The sequence below is a fragment of the Chlorocebus sabaeus genome, chromosome 19 (genome assembly GCF_047675955.1).
Source record: "Chlorocebus sabaeus isolate Y175 chromosome 19, mChlSab1.0.hap1, whole genome shotgun sequence".
Lineage (NCBI taxonomy): Eukaryota > Metazoa > Chordata > Mammalia > Primates > Cercopithecidae > Chlorocebus > Chlorocebus sabaeus.
In genome coordinates, this window is record NC_132922.1 from 13,843,954 (window position 1) to 13,867,414 (window position 23,461).

At 54.7% G+C, this 23,461-nt stretch overlaps 2 protein-coding genes across 3 annotated transcripts; one reads left to right on the forward strand and one right to left on the reverse strand.

Moving 5' to 3' along the window:
- Positions 1 to 1,240: 1,240 nt before the first annotated feature.
- MPST (mercaptopyruvate sulfurtransferase) lies at positions 1,241 to 11,958 on the reverse strand. Of its 2 annotated transcripts, none has more exons than XM_007975677.3 (3): positions 11,859 to 11,958; positions 6,536 to 7,154; positions 1,241 to 1,848 (listed from the first exon to the last, which is right to left on the reverse strand). In XM_007975677.3, exons 2-3 carry the CDS (start codon positions 7,128 to 7,130, stop codon positions 1,550 to 1,552), a joined length of 894 nt encoding a protein of 297 aa, XP_007973868.1. In that variant the 5' UTR covers positions 7,131 to 7,154; positions 11,859 to 11,958; the 3' UTR covers positions 1,241 to 1,549. The 2 variants fall into 2 exon arrangements, with proteins under 2 accessions (XP_007973868.1, XP_007973867.1); XM_007975676.3 differs by having other exon boundaries at positions 11,761 to 11,891.
- A 187-nt stretch (positions 11,959 to 12,145) lies between these two features.
- TST (thiosulfate sulfurtransferase) lies at positions 12,146 to 20,467 on the forward strand. The gene is made up of 3 exons (XM_007975674.3): positions 12,146 to 12,233; positions 12,876 to 13,491; positions 20,001 to 20,467. The coding sequence occupies exons 2-3, from the start codon at positions 12,897 to 12,899 to the stop codon at positions 20,297 to 20,299; spliced, it is 894 nt and encodes a 297-aa protein (XP_007973865.1). The 5' UTR covers positions 12,146 to 12,233; positions 12,876 to 12,896; the 3' UTR covers positions 20,300 to 20,467.
- The last annotated feature ends 2,994 nt before the right edge of the window (positions 20,468 to 23,461 follow it).

The window sequence follows — 23,461 nt, forward strand, 5'->3', positions numbered from 1 at the left end:
CCTGGGCAACATAGCAAGACTCTGTCTTGGGGGGCGGGGGGGGGGGGGAAGAAATAGAAGCCTGCAGAGGCTGGGCAGCATGTCTGAGGTCAGGCAGCCTTGTGTGGAGTGGCTGGGACTAGAAGCCGGATCAGAACCTCACATGTTTGCAGACAAACTTGTCTCCTCCAAGGGGCAGATCCATTCCAGGAAGAAAAAAATAAAGCTTGTCTAAGACCGGCCAGCGAGAGGGGAGTGTCCAAACTGCTTCACTTCTACTTCTGGGAGAAGGTGCTCCCCCCACCTCCACGTTGGGGTTCCCTGTCTACACTGTTCCTGACTGCAGTGGCCAATGGTGTTATTTGCCCCTAGAGCAGTGGTTCTTAACTGGGGGTGATTTTTGCCCCCCAGGAGACAGCTGGCCACATCTGGAGACTCTCGGTTGCCATAACTGGGCAGCGTTACCAGCATCTAGTGCAGAGGCCAGAAACGCCCTCTCTGGTCTTGTTTCCAAAGGAAGGGCCAATAAGATATCTCCCCAGTGCTGCCTGGCAGGACACTGCCCCTGCGCTGCTGAGACGGTGCCTGGGGGCTGGAAAGGCGGGGAGGGGTAATCCAGGTCATGATGGGCAGGGGGGAATTTGGGGCCTTCTCAGACACCTACATCCACCTCTGCACAAAGGATAAATCCAGGGCAAGGAGCATGGAGCCCCTATCCTTGGGAAATGGGGAGAGATGTTCTCCTTGAGCACAAATAATCAAACTCCCTGGGTCCACCCACTCCGGGAATTCCAGAGACCAGCCTCCAAGTGTGCGCTTTCAGAGTTTAGAGCCAGGTTCTCCTCTAATTCAGCCCAGTCAGCCCTTCCCTAGAATATCCCAGCTGGGCTGGAACATTCCTCCTTGGCATGGCACAGGCTCCTGCTAAGCTCTGGACCCATCTCCTTCCGGAAGTGAGATGTACTATTTACCTGCTAGAAGGGCAGGTGGTGGGAGAGTAGCTTTGGGTGGGATCACAGACATGTCACAGCAAAATTCACCTTAAATAGCCCAGATGCCAGAAGGGAGAACGCCCAGGATTATGGGCTAAGGGAGGGCTTGCTAGGTGCTAGCCCAGTCACGGGAGCGGAGAGCTCTGGGGCCCCAGCACTGCTCGGAAGGTAGAGACAGGATGTCCAAGACCCTCAGGCTCCCCAGAGTGACCTTTGCTGGGCATGACAGAACCCCTGGCTCCTTAGGAAAACTGAGGCAGCCCCAGAGCTACAAAGATTTAGCACTTGGTGGTTTTATTTCTTCAAAAATAAAACAGAAAGGAGGCGGGGCCCCAGCTCAGCACCATGTGGGCAGCTCAGAGTTGCGGCCTCCCTCCTCCAGGGCTCGCCTCTGCCTTTCCTCCCGCCCCCACGGGCAGCCAACAAGTCAACGGGATTCCTGGCCTTTGAGATGTCACCCCAAAAGTCACCTGAGTTGAATGAAGAAACACTCTCTCGGTTAAAGCAGAGCCAGAGCTACCAGACCAGGCATTGCTGGTGGCCAGCATCACTCGAGCTTGCCTGCGTCCTGCCCAGCCTCAGTGGCTCTTCCCCTGACCCTCGGAGATGATATCTTCGGGCCGGGCACGCATGTACCACTCCACCCAGGAGCCATCATAGATGGGCACATCGGGCTTGCCGCAGAGGTACGCCCCTAGTGCCACGTGGCAGGCCGTGACGCCAGAGCCACACGTGGCCACCAGTGGCTTGGACAGGTCTACTTTCTTCTCCTGGAACAGATGGCGGATCTCCTCAGGGCTCTTCTCCAGCCCCTCCTGGGTCAGGAAGTCTGTGAAGGGGATGTTCACAGTACCCGGGATGTGGCCAGGTTCAATGCCTACAGCAGGGGAGCAGGGAGGAGGCGACAAATAGAAGGGTGCTATGAATGGTGCCTTGTATTTGTGGTGCCCGAGATATTGAGATCATGCTGTGCAAGCATGGTGCTAAATCCTTTCTATCCACCATCTCATTTAATTTTCACAACCATAAAACTCGAGCACTGTTTAGAGGAGTCCCCATTTTATACACGGTGATACTGACGTTAAGTACCACCTAAGGCTAATGCATCTGCCAAATTGCTGACTGAACTTTGAACCTAAGAATTGGCCCTCAAGGTTTCCTGACTATGCACCCTAGGGACAGCAAAGCAATAAACAAGACCCCTGCCTAGCTAGAACGTGCAGCACCTGCAGGCAAGGAGTTTTAATCTGGCAGGGCAGACAGGCAACTGAATACTTACAAGCATAACGGGTGTTCCAAAAATGCCCTACTGGGTGGCCTGGGGCATGTCAAAAAAAATAACGCCAGTAATAGCAATAGCTGATATTATTATTACTGAGACAGGGTCTCATTCTGTTGTCCAGGCTGAAGTGCAGTGGCATAATCATGGCTCACTGCAGCCTCAACCTCCTGGGCTCAAGCAATCCTCCTGCCTCAGCTTCCCCCGGAGGGGCTGGGACTACTACAGGCACATGCCACCATGCTCAGCTAATTTGTTTCTTTTCTTTTCTTTTTTTTTTTTTTTTTTTGAGATGGAGTTTTGCTCTTGTCGCCCAGGGTGGAGTGCAGTAGCACGATCTTGGCTCACTGCAGCCTCCACCTCCTGGGTTCAAGTGATTCTCTTGCCTCAGCCTCCCAAGTAGCTGGGATTACAGGCTAATTTTGTATTTTTGGTAGAGATGGGGTTTTACCATGTTGACCAGGGTGGTCTCGAACTCCTGACTTCAGGTGATCCACCTGCCTTGGCCTCCCAAAGTGCTGGGATTACAGGCGTGAACCACCACGCCTGGCCTAATTTGGTTTTTATAGACATGGGTTCTCACTATGTTGCTCAGGATGGTCGTGAATTCCTGGCCTCAAGCAATCCTTCTGCCTCGGCCTCCCAAAGTTCTGGGACTATAGGAGTAAGCCACCTTGCCCGGCCAATAGCTGATGTTACTGAATGCTTGCTTTGTGCCACGCACTGTTTGGAGACGGTCAGCTATTGTTTCTCCTTTAATACACCCCAAAATTCTCCGGGAAAGAAATGATTATCCTCTTTTGTACAGATGAAGAGAATGAAGTACAAAGACTAGCTTGTGCAAGCTAGCAGAGGGCAGGGAGGAGTAAACCCAGGCAAGTCTATGCCTCCCACCATCACGCCACACTGGCTGGGGGCTCAGCGGGTGGAGGAAGTTTCTCTGAGAATGCCCCGAAGGATGAGCAGGATTCAGTCACATAAAGGGGTCTGGGTGGATGGAGGCCTAGAGCATCCCGGGCAAAGGGAATCTGAGAGGCGAGGTAACTACCTGTTGCTCGGAGGGGTTTTAGGTCATTATAGAGAAAGCCCAGACAGTGAGGAGGCAGAGGCCCAAAGGGGAAGCCAAAGGGGATGGAAACGCCTTAGCAGGCCTGGAGTAAGACTTGAGGGCTTTGACCTGACTGCAGGGGGAACTCAGGTTTCTATGTTTACTTTTTTACTGTTACTTTTTCTTTCTTTCTTTCTTTTTTTATTGAGAAGGGGCTTGCCATCATGTCCAGGATGGTCTTGAACTTCTGGGCTCAAGGGATCCTCCCACTTCAGCCTTCCAAAGTGTGAGAATTATAGGTAGGAGTTACCTTGCCCAACCTAGATTTCCATTTTTAAAAGATCATTTTGATTGTAGCAGAAAGAATGAGATGGGATGCCTGGCGCGGTGGCTCACGCCTGTAATCCCAGCACTTTGGGAGGCCGAGACGGGAGGATCATGAGGTCAGGAGATCGAGACCATCCTGGCTAACACGGTGCAACTCTGTCTCTACTAAAAATAAAAAAAAAATTAGCTGGGCATGGTGGTGGGCGCCTGTAGTCCCAGCTACTCGGGAGGATGAGGCAGGAGAATGGCGTGAACCCCAGAGGCGGAGCTTGCAGTGAGCCGAGGTTGCGCCACTGCACTCCAGCCTGGGCGACAGAGCAAGACTCCGTCTCAAAAACAAGAATGGGATGGGAAAGGCCCGTGCCTCTGCAGACTCCCAGGGTGTTTTTTGTTTTCACTGCCCCACCTCGAGGCAGGGGTTACTAACATTCCCATTTTCATGCAGGACTGGGATTTGCAACAGAATAAACCTTCACAACTAATGCTTGGGCCAGGCACGTGGCTCATGCCTGTAATCCCAGCACTCTGGGAGGCCGAGGGGGGCAGACTACCTGAGGCTGGGAGTTTGAGACTAGCCTGACCAACATGCAGAAACCCCTTCTCTACTAATAATACAAACATTAGCCGGGCGTGATGGCACATGCCTGTAATCCCAGCTACTCGGGAGGCTAAGGCAGGAGAATCGCTTGAACCCGAGAGGCGGAGGTTGTGGTGAGCCGAGATTGTGCCACTGCGCTCCAGCTGGGCAACAAAAGCGAAACTCCGTCTCAAAACAACAACAAAAACAACAACAACAAAAAACCCAAACAAACAACCCCCCCCAAAAAAAAAAAACTAATGATTCAAATCTGAGCCATTCAGACTCTTGTCCAGCTTCTGCCTTGGTTTCCCTCGGCACTGGAGTGACAGCCCCACGGGAGCTGCTGGCCCATGTATCGGTATCTATTCTCAGACCCTGGCATAGAGACGGCACTCCCGAGTCCACGGAGAGGCTGGAACGGGTTACGCATCCCACTTAACAGACACAGAAACTGGGCTTGGTCAGACATCACATAGAGACCAGCTCAGAGCAAGGAAGCAAACAAACCCTCAACCCAGGGTGGTGACTGTAAAGGGAGGGCTGTCCCTACACCGTGAACCCCCACCAAGCAAAGCATGCTCCTCCTGCCTGCGGGACTGGTGTGGCACATCACAAGGGTCACTCGGCCAGGCCTCAGGATGTGGAGCGGGAATGATGATGACAGTGATATTCATCACTGATCCAGCTGCATTGAGCTTAGTTTGTTTTGACAACAAGCCCGCTAGGCGTGGATCACCTCCCACTCTATAGATGAGCCAGTACGACTGAGATGTGTTAGGCACCTTCTTGTGTGCAGCGCACTTGTGCATGAAAACCCGGAGCTGAGAGCTTTACACACTTGCTGTCCTTGCCCCTACCATATCTTTATGCTCTGGGTTACTGCTCCCAGTCTACACAGGCAAAAGCTGCGGTTCAGAGATGAGATGACCGGTCGTGTGTCACAAAGCCCACGTAAATGTGGCACCACCCGCTAGCTCCCCTGTGCTGCTCAACCTCCTGGGGCTGAGATGGAGAACCCAACAGGATCAAGGTGGTGCTCTCATTAGGCGGAACCACACAAAACTGACACCTGTGTAGGTTCAAAAATGGTTGCATATCAGCTGTTTCCTATGGTTCTGATAACATCAACATTGCTTTGCAGGATTCCATGTGACAGGGACCTTCTGAATTCACCAGACCTCTCTGGCACATGGACTCTGTGCCAGGTACTGAGCTAATCTTCAGGATGCATTAAGTGCAGGGACAGTCCTTGCCCTCAGGCCATCCAAAACAATGCTGGTGAGTCCCAGTGGCTCCAAACCCAATCTGTAGGCCTGGTAATGCTATTCAGAGAGCTCCCTAGGGGCCGTGGTCAGTTTCTTGCACTCTTGAAGGCACAAGAGAAAGGGCTGGGGAGTTCCTGGTTGCTCACGGCTGTGAAGTGCGCAGGCTCCCGAGTCTGAATCCTGACTGGGTTGTTTCTTGAGATGCTGAGCAAGGCTCCCTTTCCTCCTCTGTACAATGACAGTATATACTTACACGGGATGTTTGAAAGACTCACACCAGTGTGACCACTGACCAGTCTGCTTTGTGGGGACCCCTCCCCGCATTATACAGAACTTACCCACAGGCTTCTTGCCTGAGGAAATCCAGCCCACAGGCAGAAGGGTCTGCCCTACCCACTTCTGTTTAATCCCCCTTCCGCCCTCGGCTCTCCAAGCTTTGGCCCCTGGGAGAGACTTCCTCTTATGCAGCCCCCGAGGCTGCCCTCATTCCACCATCCTCAGGGGCATGGGTAGCCCTGATCAGGACCATCCCTCTGGGGTTTTCTCTCACACTGGGGCCTGCTCCCCAACATTCCACACTGCCCCCCCACACCTCACTGACAGTTCAAGGGAAAGCTGTTTGGGCAACCAGCGTTCCCAAGGAGCTAGGGAGAGCCACTGGCCAAAGCCCAGGAGGGGTGTGGCCAGTATTACTGCTCTGCTTAACAAACGAAGTCACCGAGGCAAGTGGAAGTCAAATCTCCTTCCCCAGCTCATGCAGTGGCCTTTAAAGGCGAGGTCAGGCTGAGGGGGAGGGTCACCTGAGCCCAGGAGGTTGGGGTTGCAGTGAGCCACGATTGTGCCACTGCACTCCAGCCTGGGGGATAGAGCCAGACCCTGTGGAAAGAAGGAAAGGGAAGGGAAAAGGGGAAACGAGGGAAGGGAAAAGGGGAAACGAGGGAAGGGAAAGAAAAACGAAATGAAGGGAAGATAAATTAAAAAAATAAAAGAAAGGTCAAGTCCAGGAAAATGCTCAGGACACAGGCCATGCCCCCAACTACCTCCCGTCCCCTTCTCCCGCGTTACCGTCTCGGGGCTCGGGCTCTTTGCCGCGGAATCTGCCGGCGGCTCGGGAGTCCACCACCTGGAAGCGCCGGGATTCCAGGTTCTCCCTGATCTCCTCATAGGTCTTGATGAAGGCGGGGTCGAGCTGTGCGCGGAACTCGGCGGGAGCAGGGTAGCTCTTGCCGGAGCTGAGAGGGAAGTTCTGGCGCAGCCAGTGGCGGAGGCCGCCGTCAAGCAGTGACACCGTGCGGTGGCCGAAGGCGCGGAACATCCACCAGACGCGCGGGGCGGAGTAGAGGCCCTGGTCACTGGCGTCGTAGATCACGACATGGGTGGCCGCGCCCACGCCCAGGCGGCCCGCGTAGTCTGCGAAATGCTGGGCGCTGGGCAGCATGTGGTCGTAGGGCGAGGTGCGGTCGCTGCACTGGTCGATGTCGAAGAAGGCGGCGCCCGGGATGTGGCGCTCCTCGAACTCGCGTCGCGCATCGCGCCCCAGCTTCGGCAGATACCAGGAGGCGTCCAGCAGCTGCAGGGGCTGCCCAGCGCGCGGGGTCCGCAGCGCCTCCACCACCCACTGCGCCGACACCAGCGCGCGGAAGAGCTGTGGCGGAGCCATGGTGGCAACACTCGGACTACGGGCCTGGGCGACAGGGAGGATGTCAGGAGGGAAGCAAGGAGAGGCTGCCGATGGGGCTGGGGCTGGGGCTGGAGCATAGGCGAGGGCCAGCGGGGGAGGTGGGGCCCGTGCAGGGCAGAGTCCAGAGAACGCAGACACCAGCGGTGGTGAACTCGGGCACAGAGGTGGGTAGCCAGGGGCCTCCCTCTGCCAGGCTTCATATAAACACAAGCTCCGAGTGACCCAATGACCATGACCTCATGGAGAGCCCCAGGATGCGCCCCTCACCTCCACCTGCTGGGCAGGAGGGTGGGTGGAGGTATCCTAAGGCAAGGCTCTGCTGGCTTCAAGGCACAAGCAGGGGCAAAGTCTCCACCCTTCCCTAAGATGCAGCTCGGCTTTATTTGCAACCAAGTCCCAAATGGAAGTCATTAATTCACTTATCAAGCATTTCTATTGGCCACCTAATAGGAACAGTAGCTGGAATTTACTGAGTTCTTGCTGGGCACCACTAAATCCTAACAATATCCTAGAACAATGCCTGACACAGTAGACTCTCCAGTATGTGTTGAATGAGGGATCTTAAGAAGCTTGGTATATTATTGTCACTGTTTCAAGGAGGACACTCAGGCTCACCGAAGTGCACTAACCTGGCCTCATGCAGTGGCTCACGCCTGTAATCCCAGCACTTTGGGATGCCGAGGCAGGTGGATCACCTGAGATCAGGAGTTTGAGACCAGCCTGGCCAACATGGTGAAACCCCGTTTCTACTAAAAATACAAAAAATTGGCCGGGCACGGTGGCTCAAGCCTGTAATCCCAGCACTTTGGGAGGCCGAGGCGGGCAGATCATGAGGTCAGGAGATCGAGACCATCCTGGCTAACACGGTGAAACCCCGTCTCTACTAAAAACTACAAAAAAAAAAAAAAAAAAAAAAAATACTAGCCGGGCGAGGTGGCGGGCGCCTGTAGTCCCAGCTATTCGGGAGGCTGAGGCAGGAGAATGGTGTAAACCCAGGAGGCAGAGCTTGCAGTGAGCTGAGATCCGGCCACTGCACTCCAGCCTGCGCAACACAGCGAGACTCCATCTCAAAAAAAAAAAAAAAAAAAATTAGCCGGGTTTAGTGGTGGGCATCTGTAATCCCAGCTACTCAGGAGGCTGAGAAAGGAGAACTGCTTGAACCCAGGAGGCAGAGGTTGCAGTGAGCTGAGATCGCGCCATTGCAATCCAGCCTGGGGGACAAGAGCGAAACACTGTCTCAAAAACAAAAAAGAAAAAGTGCACTAACCTGACCCGGTGGTGCCAGGCTTCTCAGTAGGCAGTCAGTCCGGCACCAGAATCCGGGCTTCTCAGCCGCACACTCTGTGCAGGCTCCGGGAGTGTGGTGAGGCCAGGTTTTGTCTGTCCAGCCTGGGCTCTCTCTGGCCCTTAGAGCAGCAGCAACAGTGATTTCGCACCTCCCTCCCTCTCCTCTCCATCTTTCCTGCATGCCACAGGCTGACAGTGTACCAGCTCGCCAGGCTGCTATGCCAGGCCAGCCCACAGCCTTCCTGGGTGTAGACTCCCCAAACACTTTAAGCCCTTTGTGCCGGGAAGCCACCACTGCGCAGGTGAGAGGAAAGGGCCCCTTCTGCCAGGCAGAGGCTGAGCCCCCACCAGGGCACATGACTGGGTGTGTGGAGTAAGGGCTGCAGGTCAGCCCCCACTTATCCCCTGTGTGAAGTCCAACCTGGACACCCATTGCAGGCAGTCCTGCCGGTGAAATGAAGGCGGCAGGTAGAGAACATCTGTGGACTGAGTGCCTCTGTGGGCCAGGTCACATGTTAGGCACCGCAGCCTTGGGCAGGCATTAGGATGCCTGCTTTATGAATGAGGCCACTGGCAATGAGAAGAATAAGTGCCTTGCCCGTGGTCACAGAAGGCAGCCTCAGGATTGGCAGTCAGAGTCTGACCCCCTCAGGCTGGATTTCCCCTGCCCCAGGTGCCACGATGACTAGGGCCGAATAAGTTCTAGGGTGACACCCTGTGCCCACCCCCACAGTCTCGCGGCAGCTGGCTTTTAGGAATCCACTTCACCCACGCAGTCAGGCCCTGTGCGGGACACTGAGCCCTCTTGCCTTTGCCAAGCCCTGGGGGTAAAAATCAGGCTGCTGGTAAGAGACAGTGAAATTGAGGACAGTTTAGAATTCAGTGTTGAGCACAGAGGGCCCCTGTGTTAGCCTGGGGTGGCAGCAGAAGAGGTGGGAAGGCTTCCTGGAGTAGGAGGAAGTCCAGACGAATCTGACTTTTCCAGGGGCCCAGGAAGGCTCAGCATGGTCTTTAGAGTAGGGAGGCTGCCAAGGGATCTTTGGCTAAGGGGCAATCCCCATTATTTGCGTTACATCTCAGCTAGGGGGCGCTGTGCTGGCAGCTGCTGCAGGTTCCTTCCTGAGGAACCCTATTGTGGGAACCACAGCAGCCCTGGTGCACCCCCCAACACTGTCCCCCATTCTTGAGGATCCTTGTTTCCCTCACCCAATCATCCATTTAGAGTAGAAAGAGCCCTGGTTTGGGAGCCAGAGAGCCCCCAAAATCAATGTAAACCTCACTCCACTGCTTAACTGGCTGTGTGACAGTGGCTGTGTAGGGTCTCTGGGTAGTTTCTGTTCCTTATAATGGAGCTTCCCACCCCACCTCTTAGAGCCAAGATTAAACAATAAAGGTAGAGGGGCAACCGTCATGCATTACATCTGGCTGGTTTTAATAATCATTAAAAACGGTTTAGGCCGGGCGTGGTGGCTCACACCTGCAATCCCAGCACTTTGGGAGGCCAAGGCGGGCAGATAATGTCAGGAGTTCGAGACCAGCCTGACCAACATTCTCTACTAAAAATACAAAAATTAGCTCTGCATGGTGGCATGAGCCTGTAGTCCCAGCTACCCGGAAGGCTGAGGCAGGAGAATCGCTTGAACCTGGGAGGCAGAGGTTGCAGTGAGCCGAGATCGCGCCACTGCACTTCAGCCCGGGTGACAGACTGAGACTCCATCTCAAAATAATAATAATAGTATTGCATTATTTCTTCCATTACTCTCATTGGTGGCCCTGGAACTGACAGCAGCAAATCTCAAATCTTAGAATTTCAGGGCTTAGTGGGACTTCAGAGATCTGAGGTCAACCTGCCCCAGTCTCCCTGCTTGATTGGCACTTCTCACAAAGGACTGTGGGTCATAAAGGAGGGTGTGAGGGTAGGCTGTGGGTGTCAGGGAGGGTTGGAAACCAGGTGCCTGTGTGATTCAGGAGCCAGGATCACCGTAGGTGGGGGTGCCCTGGGAGTGGAGGACCCCAGGACATAACCGCCCCAGGCTCATGTCAGGAGGGTACACAGCTGCACTGAGGCAAGCGTGACTAGCAGGCTGGATCCAGGGTACCCATTGAGGAGCAGAGCTTGGGCACTCCTCTAGGACCTCCCTACCTGGTCCCTCCTGCCCACCCCCTCCCCCAACCACCAGACACTAGGCTTTGAGGATTGCTGTGAGCATTTTAGAACAAAACCTTTTTTAAAAAAGGGGGATGAGGCCAGGGACGGTAGCTCATGCCTGTTAACTCAGCACTTTGGGAGGCTGAGATGGGCAGATCGCTTGAGCCCAGGAGTTCAAGACCAGCCTGGACAACATGGCGAAACTCCATCTCTACCAAAAATTTAAAAATTAGCCAGGCATGGCGGCACATGCCTGTGGTCCCACCTACTTGGGAGGCTAAGGTGGGAGGATCGCTTGAGCCTGGGAGGTGGAGGTTGCAGTGAGCTAAGATGGCGCCACTGCACTCCAGTCTGGGCCACAGAACCACAGCCTGTCTCAAAAAAACAAAACAAAACAAAAGGTCGGAGTTGGGGGAACAGGGAAAGCGTTCCAGGCTAGCCTCTGCAAAAGCTAGGGAGGAGCAATGGAGTCCCCCACAGTGAGCTTTCCAGGAATTTTGCCAACTAGTTGTTAAACACAGCTATTATTAAAAATTGAATTACATCAACTTATGATTACATGGTCTAAGTTAAAAACAAGTAATTTTTTTAAAAGCACGAGGCTTCAGGGAAGAGCCAGGTAAGCAAAGGCAACCGGTACTACGTGGGCTTCAGACCAGGATCAGACCCGGCCCGGCCTCAACTCTGGGTGTGTCCTCCAGCAACTCGCTCTGCCGCTCTCTCCTGTCTTAGTAAGTTTCTGGCCTACTCCTCAGTTATTGTGGGAACTAAGTCACACCACGGGAGTACCCAGCAAAGTGCCACACCAAGCAGGCCTTGACAACGTTAGTTCCTTTCACTCACTAACAAGCTATTGGCTAATGGCTCTTTCTGGGGCCTCTGGGTCACTGGGGTCTCGTCTCCCTGTCCTCCTCTCTCTCTCCCACCCTCTCTGGTGGCACCAGGCCACCCCACCTCCACCCAAGGCTCCCCACCCGTCACTCGCCACGACCCCACCCGGCAGGCCGCCCCAAGCGGACAGTCACCCTTAGTGCCAACGTAGCGGCGCGACTTCTCTCCTATACTGCGCCCCCTCTTCCGCCCAGGTCCCGCGCGGGAGTCCAGTGCCGCGCACCCGCAAAGAGCTACTCCCTCCCCCTCCGGAAAGGCAAACCGCCACGCCGCAGCAGTTACCAGGATCTCGGACTCCTGGCTTCCCGGCTCCGCCATGGCCCCTGCAGCGCGGCGACCCCTCCCCGCTCCCGCAGCTGTCCCCTCCTCCAGCCACCAACCTGCAGCTGGCCAAAGGGAGGAGACTCCGGCACAGCCCACTGCCGCAGCCACTCGGAGCCGCTGCTGCCCGCGCCTTCCACCGGCCGGGCCGTGGGGGGACGCCCGCTCCGCCTAGCCCGGGCCCGCGCCACCCCCCCGCCACCCGGCGTCCCCCTCAGACCCCCGCGGGTCCCGAAGGCTCTGCATGCGAGGTTGGCGGGTGCGGGCGCTGAGGGGAGGCGCGGGGGCGGCAAGGGGTGGCGGCGGGCGGCACAGGGTCCCCCCTTGGGCGGCGGCGCGGTGGTGCGCGCCGCCGGGGGAGCTGCGGCCGGGGGTTTGAACCCGCCAACTTCTCCGAGCGGCCAGGGCGAGCGCCGGCGCGGCGTCTGGGGCGAGTGAGTGCGGGGCGGGGGCGGCGGCCGGGCGCCTGGGCTGCCGGCCGGGCCACCTGCTGCCCGGGGAAGGATAGCGTTGCGAGAGTGGGACGGGGTGCCCCGGGAACCTCTGAACCACCTAGGGCAGAGGGCAGTGAGCCGCGGGCCGGACTTGGGCACTCTGGAGGCGGGCGAGCTCGGGCTGCCTGGGGAGGCCGCAGGCGATGGCGTGTGCGCGGCCCGCGGAGCTTCCTCGCCGTGCGCCCACCTCCTCTGCCTTGGAAGGAAAGGGGATTATAAGCCCAAGATGCCATCGCCCCCCATACCGGGCATGTTTTCACTGCTCTTTCCTGGCGGGATCGAGTACTGTAGCTTCTAGGCGCCAGACCCCTCTCCCAGGAAGCACCCCTATCTGGAGTCCTCGGAAACTCTTGCCCCACCTGCTTCTGCGCTGGGCCCCTGGGCCCGCTGGGAGGGGCGGGGCCGGCTTTCCAGAGGGAATCTGCAAACTTATCCCGCTGCACGCCACAGCCCCGCTGGCTTGCTGTAAACAAGGAACCCGGGGGAGTGCGGAGGGAGAAAGAGCTTCTCCCAGGCCTCACCCTACTGCACACACCGACTTCCTCACGCCTGTCTCTCTTTCCTGGTTCCCACCCGTGCCAGGTGACACGCAGAGCTGAAGCCATGGTTCATCAGGTGCTCTACCGGGCGCTGGTCTCTACCAAGTGGCTGGCGGAGTCCATCAGGACTGGCAAGCTGGGGCCCGGCCTGAGGGTGCTGGACGCGTCCTGGTACTCACCAGGCACCCGAGAGGCCCGCAAGGAGTACCTCGAGCGCCACGTACCCGGCGCCTCTTTCTTTGACATAGAGGAGTGCCGGGACACGGCGTCGCCTTACGAGATGATGCTGCCCAGCGAGGCTGGCTTCGCCGACTATGTGGGCCGCTTGGGCATCAGCAACCACACGCACGTGGTGGTGTATGATGGCGACCACCTGGGCAGCTTCTATGCTCCCCGGGTCTGGTGGATGTTCCGTGTGTTTGGCCACCGCACCGTATCAGTGCTCAATGGTGGCCTCCGGAACTGGCTGAAGGAGGGCCACCCGGTGACATCCGAGCCCTCACGCCCAGAACCGGCCGTTTTCAAAGCCACACTGGACCGCTCCCTGCTCAAGAACTACGAGCAGGTGCTGGAGAACCTTGAATCTAAGAGGTTCCAGCTGGTGGATTCACGGTCTCAAGGGCGGTTCCTGGGCACCGAGCCGGAGCCGGATGCAGTAGGTAGGTGTCCCAGTGCTGGGTGGTCCCTGGGGAATATTGCCCCGTGGAAGGATAGGGAGTAAGGGTGACTGGGACCCTCTCCAGGGTCCGTCCCATGGCTTCAATCCTCCCATGTAGGCCTCCCATGTAGTCTTTCCATCGATAAAACCAGAAGGTGGAGACAAACCTAAGGCTTTTTCAGCTTGGGTGCACAAGGACCCAAGAATGTGTCTCCATAGCCATGTGCTAAGAAGCCATCTAGCATCTGTGTGGAGTGACATCAGCAGAAGTCACTGGTGACATGTCCACCACCTCCACTCCCAGGCACCAGCTGCCCCACACGTGCTAGGATATACCTAAGGGTGTCATGCCCCTGAGCCAGCATTTGCATTGCTGTACAGAAACCTCCAGCTTCTCCAGGCCTCTCTTGTCCCACAGAAACCCTTACAGACATCAACAGTGTCCCTCCCGCAGGATCCCCCTCTCCCCAGATCTAGCTTTCCTGGGGCCCCTGACTGGTGTTTGCAAAGGCCGTGTTCCCTAACCTTTCCAGGCAGCTGCAGCCTGTCTGCAGAGCTGTAACAGCAGCTGCCATTTCATGCCAGACACTTGGTACCGCATTATCTCAGCGAACAAAGCTCAGTGCCCCTGTTTGGGCGGCAGGGGGTTGGGGAGACTGATGCCAGGACATTAAGTTACTTGCTCAGTTAAGTGGTGGAAGCCAGGATTCGAACCCAATGCTGCCTTGTTTCAAACCAGGGCTATAAACCCGAATGTGCCCCATGCTGCCCTACCCCTACTTCCCAGGGCTAGGAGGGTGTCCCCTCTGCTAGTTGCCCCAGGAAGGCGACTCAGAAGTTCCCCTCCTGTGGAAGGGAAGTCCAGGTGGATTGGATACCGCTTGAGGGCTGGGGGGAGCCTCAGGAGAGGAAATGCTGAGTTCTAGAACCTCCTAACCAGAGAGAACCTCGGAGGTCTTCCCTTTTCTAGATACAGGACTGGAGTCTCGCTGCCATCACTCCTGCTGAGTGCCCTCTAGCCCCTGCCTGGCCATCTCCAGGAGCAGGGTCCTCTCTTGTCCTCTGGGCACCTCCTTGGTGGGTCTTTCCTCAATCAGGGCTCCTCTACAGAATCTAACTCATGTGCAACATTTTGCCTGACTTGTTGAAAAACATCTCTTTCTGTCTGTACCTCCCACAGAGAGAATTCTGGGAAAACTGTTTTGCACACTCTTAGAGCTGGAGGGCCTGAAAGGTGACCTCATCTGACAGAGGGGAGACTGAGGTGCACAGAGGCAGGGGCCAAGGCCGTGTAGCTAGTGACAGAGCCAGGACAGCAAGGTCTCTGCCCTTTCCAGTGCAGCTTTTCCAGGCCCCATATTTTTCTTGCCTGCTTGCTCTCTGAAGGTCTGGAGTTGAAGATTCAAGTTCATTTGGCACCTCCCAGAGAATCCCAGCTGGGAACGCCTGCAGCCCTCTCCTGGCCTTGGTTCAAGATACCTCTTCTCCTTGGGATTTAAGCTGTCACTGGGGGAGGATCAGTGGAATTGGTTCTCTTGCTGCTTCCCAGCCTGCCCTGAAGCAACTTAGGAAATAAATGGAAGGGACAGGTTGGAGGTACCAGGCCCAATGTCCTCATCCATTTTACAGATAAGGAAACTGAGGCTCAGAGGAAGGGAATGACCTGCAGTGGGTAATGCCTCCTGAAGGCCCAGGATGCTGAAGTTCCTCCTCTGTGATCCTGTTCCCACCTCCTCCAGTTTCCCTCAGGAGCACCAGGGAACATAGATTCTCATTTCAGTTCAGCCACTCCTCCTTGGGGTGACCTCAGTCCAGTTACTTGGCCTCTCTGGGTTTCCTTATCATAAAATGAGAAGAGTCACGGCAGCCCTAACCACATGAGTATGCATTTGTTTAAATGTAGCAGTGGCGGCCGGGCGTGGTGGCTCACCCCTGTAATCCCAGCACTTTGGGGGACCGAGATGGGCGGATCACAAGGTCAGGAGTTTGACACCAGCCTGACCATGGTGAAACCCCATCTTTACTAAAAATAAAAAAAAAAATTAGCCAGGCGTGGTGGTGCACACCTGTAATCCCAGCTACTTGGGAGGCTGAGGCAGGAGAATGCTTGAACCCGGGAGGTGGAGGTTGCAGTGAGCCGAGATCGCGCCCTGCACTCCAGCCTGGGCAACAGAGCAAGACTCCATCTCAAAACAAACAAACAAAAAAAAAAAAATAAAGAAAAAAAAAGTAACAGTGGCTGGAAAGGGATTTCGAGAAGGGTAAGGAACAATACAAAACCTGGCGGGTGTGGCATTTCCCCCCCAACCCCCTCCTCCAAGAGGCTTTGCTGACCTGCCATACAGGATATTTTGGGGACACAAAGGCACGTGAGGCTTTGCCAAGTTTATGATTCCCAGCTTGATGTGGGATCGGGGAGGTACCCTATGGCTTCAGCGGTCCAGGTGTAACACACTGGGGCATGGGGGTGGCAGGCCTGTGGGATCAGGCCTTGGGCCTGATCATCTCTGGAAGAAATGGCCCCAAATGGAGTGGGAAGCAGAGCCTAGACACCTGGCGGCCACTGCCTGCCCACCTTAGGCAAGCACCTTCCTCTTTGACTGTAGTTTTGTGCCTCTTCCTGGAGTCAGCCAGATGTGAGGTTCCATCCAGCTGTGATACTGGTGCGTAGCCTCAGGCTAGTGCCTTCACCGCTGACTGTTCTTCGTGAAAGGAGCGCTGCTCACCTGAGAGGAGGGCTGGAGGAAGCGAGAGAGGCAGAGTAGGAGTTTATCCAGCCCAGTTTCTTTATCAAGTTAATTTTTTTTGCCTCCCTTCTTGGAGGGAGTGAGGGTGAAGAAGGGAGAAGGGTATCGACCCCCTAATGAGCACTTTTATTTACAGAACCCTTTTTACATAGTCTCTTCTGGATACCTGCAGCAGCCCTGCAAGGGGAGGCAGGCAGGGGTAGGGTAGGCTTGGTCTCACTTTGTGGGTGGGGACAGGGAAAGGGCTTCTCTGTTAAGGCAAAGTGGCTGAGACTTGACCCCAAGTTGCCAGGCTTCAAGGTAGGGCTGTTTCCCAAGGCTACTGCTGTGGGTGGGGTGAGCTGTAAGCAAACCCAGAGGCTGAGGGAAAGGTCACAGCTCCACAGTGTGGCTTCCAGGCTGCTGTATGGGACTGAAAATCCACTCTGCCTGTCTCTCCCTCCCAGGGCTGGGAGCTGGGCTGAGGGAGCGGGAGGGTGCGGGGCTGCCTCCTCCTGGCCAGAGTTAAGGTGTTGCCTTCTGGGGCTGCCTGCTCTGGATTCCTTAGTGAAAGCAGAAAGGGCCAGACACCTTTTCCTGGCCTTAAAAATCCACACCTACCAGTGGCCTGAGGAATGTGAACTCCAGTAGTTGAGCATAAGAGGTCATCTCATCCATTCCCCGCCTCAGTCTCCTTTTCCAGGGAGGCTCAGGGTGGTCAAAGAACACAGGCGTTGGGGGCCGACCAATCAGACTTCACTTACCTTTGCTGTGTGTCCTGGGGCAAGTGACCTTACCTCTCTGAGCCTGGGCTCCCCAGCAATGCTGAGAGAATAATCTCCCCTGCTTTGTGGGGGTTGAGGAGGATAATGTTCTTGAGAGCACCTGCCGTCAAGTGCCTGGCGCCACAGGTTATGGGAATAGGGGGATGCCTGCTGGGGGCAGGGAGAGCCAGAAGCCTTCAGCTAGACTTGGGAAGAGAAGCATGGGAGCCTCTGCTTTCTGGCCCAACCTGCCTTTCCACCAACTGGCTGTTCTTGAAAGTTCTCTGGCCCAGGTTCATCTCAGCCCTTCCCACAGTTCATTTAAATGCCCCAGACAGGCCCTAAGCTCCCCTCGCTTCACCCCATCCAGCTGGCCCAGTGTGGGAGGCCCGCTCTACAGAAACTCCCTGACTTCATCTTTACTCAGAAGAGGTGCCCTTTATGTAATCAGAGGAACACAGTGGGGCTGTGTCATCAGGGATGGGGGCAACAAAACAAAACAGGATTCAACCCTTTGTGCTTTCAAATGCGCTTCAATCCGGCCCACTGCCTGGATGTGGAAACATTTTAAAGCTGGGTTTCTTGGAAAAGAATGCCCTCGATGCCAGCTGATCCGTTGTTCCTCATTGGAAGGGTGGGCGCACATCTTAGATTCAAGTTTCCAGGCAAAACAGATGAAACACAACAGGAAGAAAAACTCTAATTTTATACATTGCATTCAATCAAACTTTCTTTTTTAATTCATTATTATTTTATTTTTGAGACAGAGTCTTGCTCTATCACCCAGGCTGGAGTGGCATGATCACAGCTCACTGCAGCCTCCTGGGCTCAAGTGATCCTCCTACCTCAGCCTCTCAAGTAGCTGGGACTACAGGTGCATGCCACCACGCCTGGCTCATTTTTATTTCTTTATTTTTTTCTATAGAGATACGGTCTTGCTATGTTACCCAACTCCTGGGCTCAAGCAATCCTTCCGTCTGGGCCTCCCAAAGTGCTGGGATTACAGATGTGAGCCACCATGCCTGGCTTTTCTTCTTTATTTTCAGGCTATTCAAATGAAGCAGTGGGAGTGGAGAAGGAAGAAAGAAATCTGTAACTGGTGATCAGTTGATTGTAAACACCATTGCCAATCAAACTCGACTTGTACTAATAGATTTTGGAATCCACTTTGGCCCCAGGATGAAAGGAGCAGGACATAACTGGAATGATGACATACCGAATCATGTGCCTGCCAGGGTCACTGGGTTCTTTTAGCTGCAGTAGTTACACTTCCCCACACACCTGTGAAGTAGGTGGGGTTTACTTTTTTTTTTTTTTTTGAGACGGAGTCTCGCTCTTGCTATCTAGGCTGGAATAAAATGGGACGATCTTGGCTCACTGCAACCTCCGCCTCCCAGATTCAAGCGTTTCTCCTCCCTCAGCCTCCCAAGTAGCTGGGATTACAGGTGTCTGCCACCATCCCCGGCTGTTTTTTTATATCTTTAGTAGAGATGGGGTTTCACCATGTTGACCAGGCTGGTCTTGAACTGATGTCGACCTCCCAAAGTGCTGGGACTATAGGCGTGAGCCACCGCACCCTGCCTAGGTGGGGTTTTCTCCCCGTTCTGCAGGAGGGAGACTGAGGCTCGGAGGTTCAGGGCCTGCTTGGCTGTACACAGCCCCAGTGTGTGCCTTGGCCACATTAGTCAGATCCTTCCCCTCCCACTCCTGCCACCCTGCTCCTGCCCTGTCCCATAATCCAGGTTGAATGGGGTGGGGATCTGGGGAGCAAGGAGGGCTCAAAGAGATGGAGATAGGCCTGTGTCAGGCCAAAGTGCAGATTGGGCACTGGGAGTGGGGCCAACCACGGAGCCGCCACCCCCGCCAGGGTGTGGGCTGCTTGAGGAAGAGAGGAGTGGCCTGGGGCATGTGTGGGATTGGCCTGTGGCCTCACCTTGTTGGTGGCACCAGCTCTGGCCGTGGCCTGTTCCCCTTTGTCCCAATTCCTGGCTCTTTTGAAGCCAAATTTGGCTGAGGGCCCTCACTGGGTACTGAGACAGTTCCAGAAAGGACCCTAGAGCCAGCCTAGTCCCTCCACTCTGCTTCCATCCAAGTTCTTGGAGGGGACCAAAAAGGCTCACACTGTCCCTGTTCTCCCCCTACACCCTCCGTAGGTGGTGAAGTGGCCGGGGGTGCAGCATGGCAGTGTGGGTGGGCCAACCTCCAAAGCCAGCACTTTCCTTGTGCCATCCGCTCCATACAGCAGCCTGTACCCAGTGGGTACTCTCATTTCCATTTTTCCTATGGAGAAACTGAGGCTCAGAGAGCTGACATAACTTGCTCAAGGTGGGATTTGACCTTACGTCTGACACCAGGTCACTTGCTCTTTCTGCAACTGTGTGCTTCACAGAAAACCAGAGGCCCGGATGTGATCCTGGGTCTGCCTTCATCTTTCTGTGTGGCCTTAGGTGAGCCATATTGTTTTGCCAAGCCTCAGGGGATTCATCTGTAAAATGAGGTGACATATCTGATTGGTTATGTGGTTATCTATTTAGCATCTTTCTTGTTAGACTGGAATCTCCCAGAGGGCCTGGCTGTGTCTCTCCCTTTCACCGCTGTGTTCTCAGCACATAGCATTTGCAATAAGTCGTCCCATTTGCTCTTCTCAACATCGCTGTGAGATAGGTATGTACCACTGAGCCCATTTTACAGATGAGAAAACTGAGGTTCAGAGAAGTGAAATGATTTGCCCAAGGTAAAGGTTAGTGGAGCTGAGACTCATGCCGCTGTCCTCTCAAGCAGGTGTGCTTTTGGGCATCTCTACTTTAAGACAGGTGTTAGGGGAGGAGGTGCAGGCATCTTAAGTCATGAGAAGTGATAGTAGGTGGGGCTGGGAATAAATTGAGCTCCAAGCAGAGCGAAGATGTGATTTTTATTTGCAAAGCTATCTATCCTTCCAGCTACAGCTGATTGAATCCTCCAGGCTCCATTAGTCCCCACCCCTCATACATTCCCTAACCTGTGTCCTCTGCCCTGCCCAGGACTGGACTCGGGCCATATCCGTGGCTCTGTCAACATGCCTTTCATGGACTTCCTGACTGAGGATGGCTTCGAGAAGAGCCCAGAAGAGCTCCGTGCTCTGTTCCAGACCAAGAAGGTGGATCTCTCGCAGCCTCTCATTGCCACGTGCCGCAAGGGAGTCACCGCCTGCCATGTGGCCCTGGCTGCCTACCTCTGCGGCAAGCCTGATGTGGCCGTGTACGATGGCTCCTGGTCCGAGTGGTTTCGCCGGGCCCCCCCAGAGAGCCGTGTGTCCCAGGGAAAGTCTGAGAAGGCCTGAGCCGTGACGTCTCCTGCTTACTGTATAACTGTGGCTGGTTTAGTAACCCCATGACTTGCAGCCGGTTCATACCTCTTAGGTGAAGGAGATTGACATGTTTTTAGAATTGCTGTGCAAGGCTCACCCTCTCTCTGTCAACACTGGAATAAACTTTGCCTTTTCTGAGTAGTTTGCCTGCCTCTCCTTGGGTTCCATCCTTGCCCCCAAACTTCCATCTCTTTCAAACTCTGGAGACTCCACCAAGGACAGAGACCACCATAGCCCCTCCGGCGGTGGAAGCCATACCGAGGACACCGCTTTCACTCAGTTTTGGCAGAAACAGCCTCCTGCTGTCCTATATCAGGTGAACTCTGTCCCAGAGCACGCTGGGTCCTACCAGGAAGACAGGTGGAAGGGGAACCAGAAAGCCAGAGAGCTGAAGCCCCAGCTGCTGTAGCCCCAGCCTCCTGGGGAGGGGTGGGGGGACAGGTGGCTTTGCCAGTATGTCCATAGAGGTGTCACATGGCCCCAGGGCCTCTCAGGCCATGCTCAGGAGCAGGTGAAAGGATGGTGGCTTCTGTCTGGAGCACCCTTCCTGGCCCAGAGTAAGGCCCCCTGGGGAGCGGTGGAGGGAGGAGCTGGAGAAAGCTTTGGCCCTGGGACAAGGTCCAGGCTCTGGCAGGTGAGTCAGGAAGTCACAGTAGAAGAAAGCAACCTGGTAGCTTGGCCCCATTTGGCTGGATTTCGAGTTTCCCAGAAAGAGTCTCTCTTGGCCCTCCTTTGGGATTGCAAGAAGAATTCTGGGCCCCACCTACGGAGGACTCCCGGCTCCCCACTATCCAGCCTTCCCAGTGAAGACAGGATCCTGGAGGGCCGGAGACCAAGTCTGTCCTTGGCTTGGCACTGGGGCAAACAGGTGCTCAGGAGATGCTGAGGAGGTTGGCTTTGGGGCTGGCGGGTTGGGTGATGGGGATAAATGCTGAGGCTGGTGGGATCTGTAGTGGAGGGACTGGTAGTCTGGAGGGTTGACCCCTCTCACTTCCATGCCACTAACAAAACAGTCCTCTTCCCATCTCACATATGGCTCAGACCCTACTGTGGAAAGAAGAAGCAAATATACATAGTATGTCAGATGGCAATAAAGTCCAATGGTAGAAAAGGTCGGAAAAGAGCAGTAGGGACTGTGGGGTGGGCTGGGATGCTTTTTAAGAAAAGGTGGTCTGGGAAGGTGAGCAGAGTCTTGAAGGAGGTGAAGAGGCAAGCCATGTAGACACATGGGGGAAGGAAGTTGCAGGAGAGGAGAGGGAACAGCCAGTGCAAAGGCCCGGAGGAGGGACTGTGCTTGGTGTGCCCCCCAAACAGCAGAGCCTGGCATGGCAGGGACTCAGGGAGCACTTGGGAAAGTGGGAGGAGCAGAGGTCAGAGAAGAAGGTTGGACACGTTGGGTAGGGCCTTGTAGACAGAAGGGAGGAGGTCAGCTTTTACTGTGGTTGAGCTACCGGAAGGTTTTGATTAGGGGGTGACATATGATCTAACACATAGGTCTTAACAGGATTGCGGGGCTGTTGAGTGAGAAAAGACTGTCAGAGAATATGGTGAACTCCAGGGTGGTCCCCATATTATCTGCCCCCTCATGTTCATGCCCTGTGTGGCCCTCTCCCTGTCACTGTGGGTGGGACCCGTGACTTGCTTTTAACCAACAGCCTATGGCAAAGGTGACAGATGCCACTTCTGTGATTATGGTACAGAATATTGTAATATCCCATCTTACAAGAGAACCCTCTCTTTGCTGGCTTTGATGAAGTCAGTGTCATGCTGGGGGGCCCAGATAGCAAAGAACTGAGGATGGCCTCTGGCTGACACTCAGTGAAAGCCTGAGACCCTCAGTCTAACAGACTGCAAGGAACTGATCCTCCCACGGCCACATACGCTTGGAAGCATATTCTTCCCCAGTGCAACCTCAGATGAGACTGCAGCCCTGGCCAATACTTGGATCATAGCCTGCTAAGACCCCAACACAGAGAACTCAGCTAAGCCATGAGTAGACCCCTGATCCAAAGAAACTGTGAGATAACAATTGTATGTTAAGCTTCGAAGTTTATGGCGAGATTGTCATGCAGCAATAGATAATACATAGGTAAGCGATGGGGGTGGCTTGGACCAGGGAGTTGGGGGAGTTGTGGAGGTGGACGAAGGCATCCGAGTCTAGTGTACTTTGAAGGACTTGCTGATGGATTGCATGTGGAAGTAGCTTAGAGTTTTGTGATGTCTCCGTGCAAGGCAATGTGCTACATTTTGCAAAAAATCATTTTATTCATCCGTCACCCTTATCCTTAGCATTGGGTGATATCTGTTTCACATATGAAGAAAGTTCAGCTAAAGAACTTGGCCAGTCTCTTGTCTAATAGGTGACAGGCCCAGATTCTGGGGACTCCAAGTTTAAACACAGTACTCTCTGTTTCCTGGGGAAACCCTGAAAGTTTGCAGGAGGCATTCGCTATACCCACTCTGTCCAGGCTGAGCAACAGCCAGGCAGGAATGGGCCAGTGCTGGCACCAGTGGCTTCTGCCTCCTTCTTCTCTGCAGAAAAGAAGTCACTTAACTTTGTTGATCTCCTTCTGTAACCCTTGCTATTCAGGAATAGAAGAGGGGACTCTCACTGTTCCATTCTTGCTTTAGTTTTACTCCCAGGTCCCTGATCCCTGGGCATAGAAATCAGACAGCCCCAGATGCATCTTTTTCCTTCCCCATTGATCTTGACCTACATTTATGCTGTTATACACATCCATGCCTTTAATATTCTCATCGCTTCAAAACTGTTAAGCTCCTAGGCATCCTTCAAGATCCAACTCAAATGGCTCTTTCATAAGTTCTTCCTCCTTTTTCCTACACAGAGTTAGCTCTTCTCTCTACTTAGTGCTTTGAACTCCCAAGAACATCTTTCGCACTTGGTAGCATCTGAGCCCCCTGTGCCTGGCACACACCTGGCACGTAGTGGGTGCTCAACCGACATTCTTGAGTGGATGAGAGAGTGAACAATACATGAAGCCCCTCCTACCTCCTCAGTCCTGGCTTTCTCCTGGCCTCGTTTCCCTAGGAGTGGGCCTATTAGTCCTCTGAGGTAACAGAGCCCTGTGTATAGTGATCACCATGGCAACTCCAATGAACATCTGGGGGACGGCC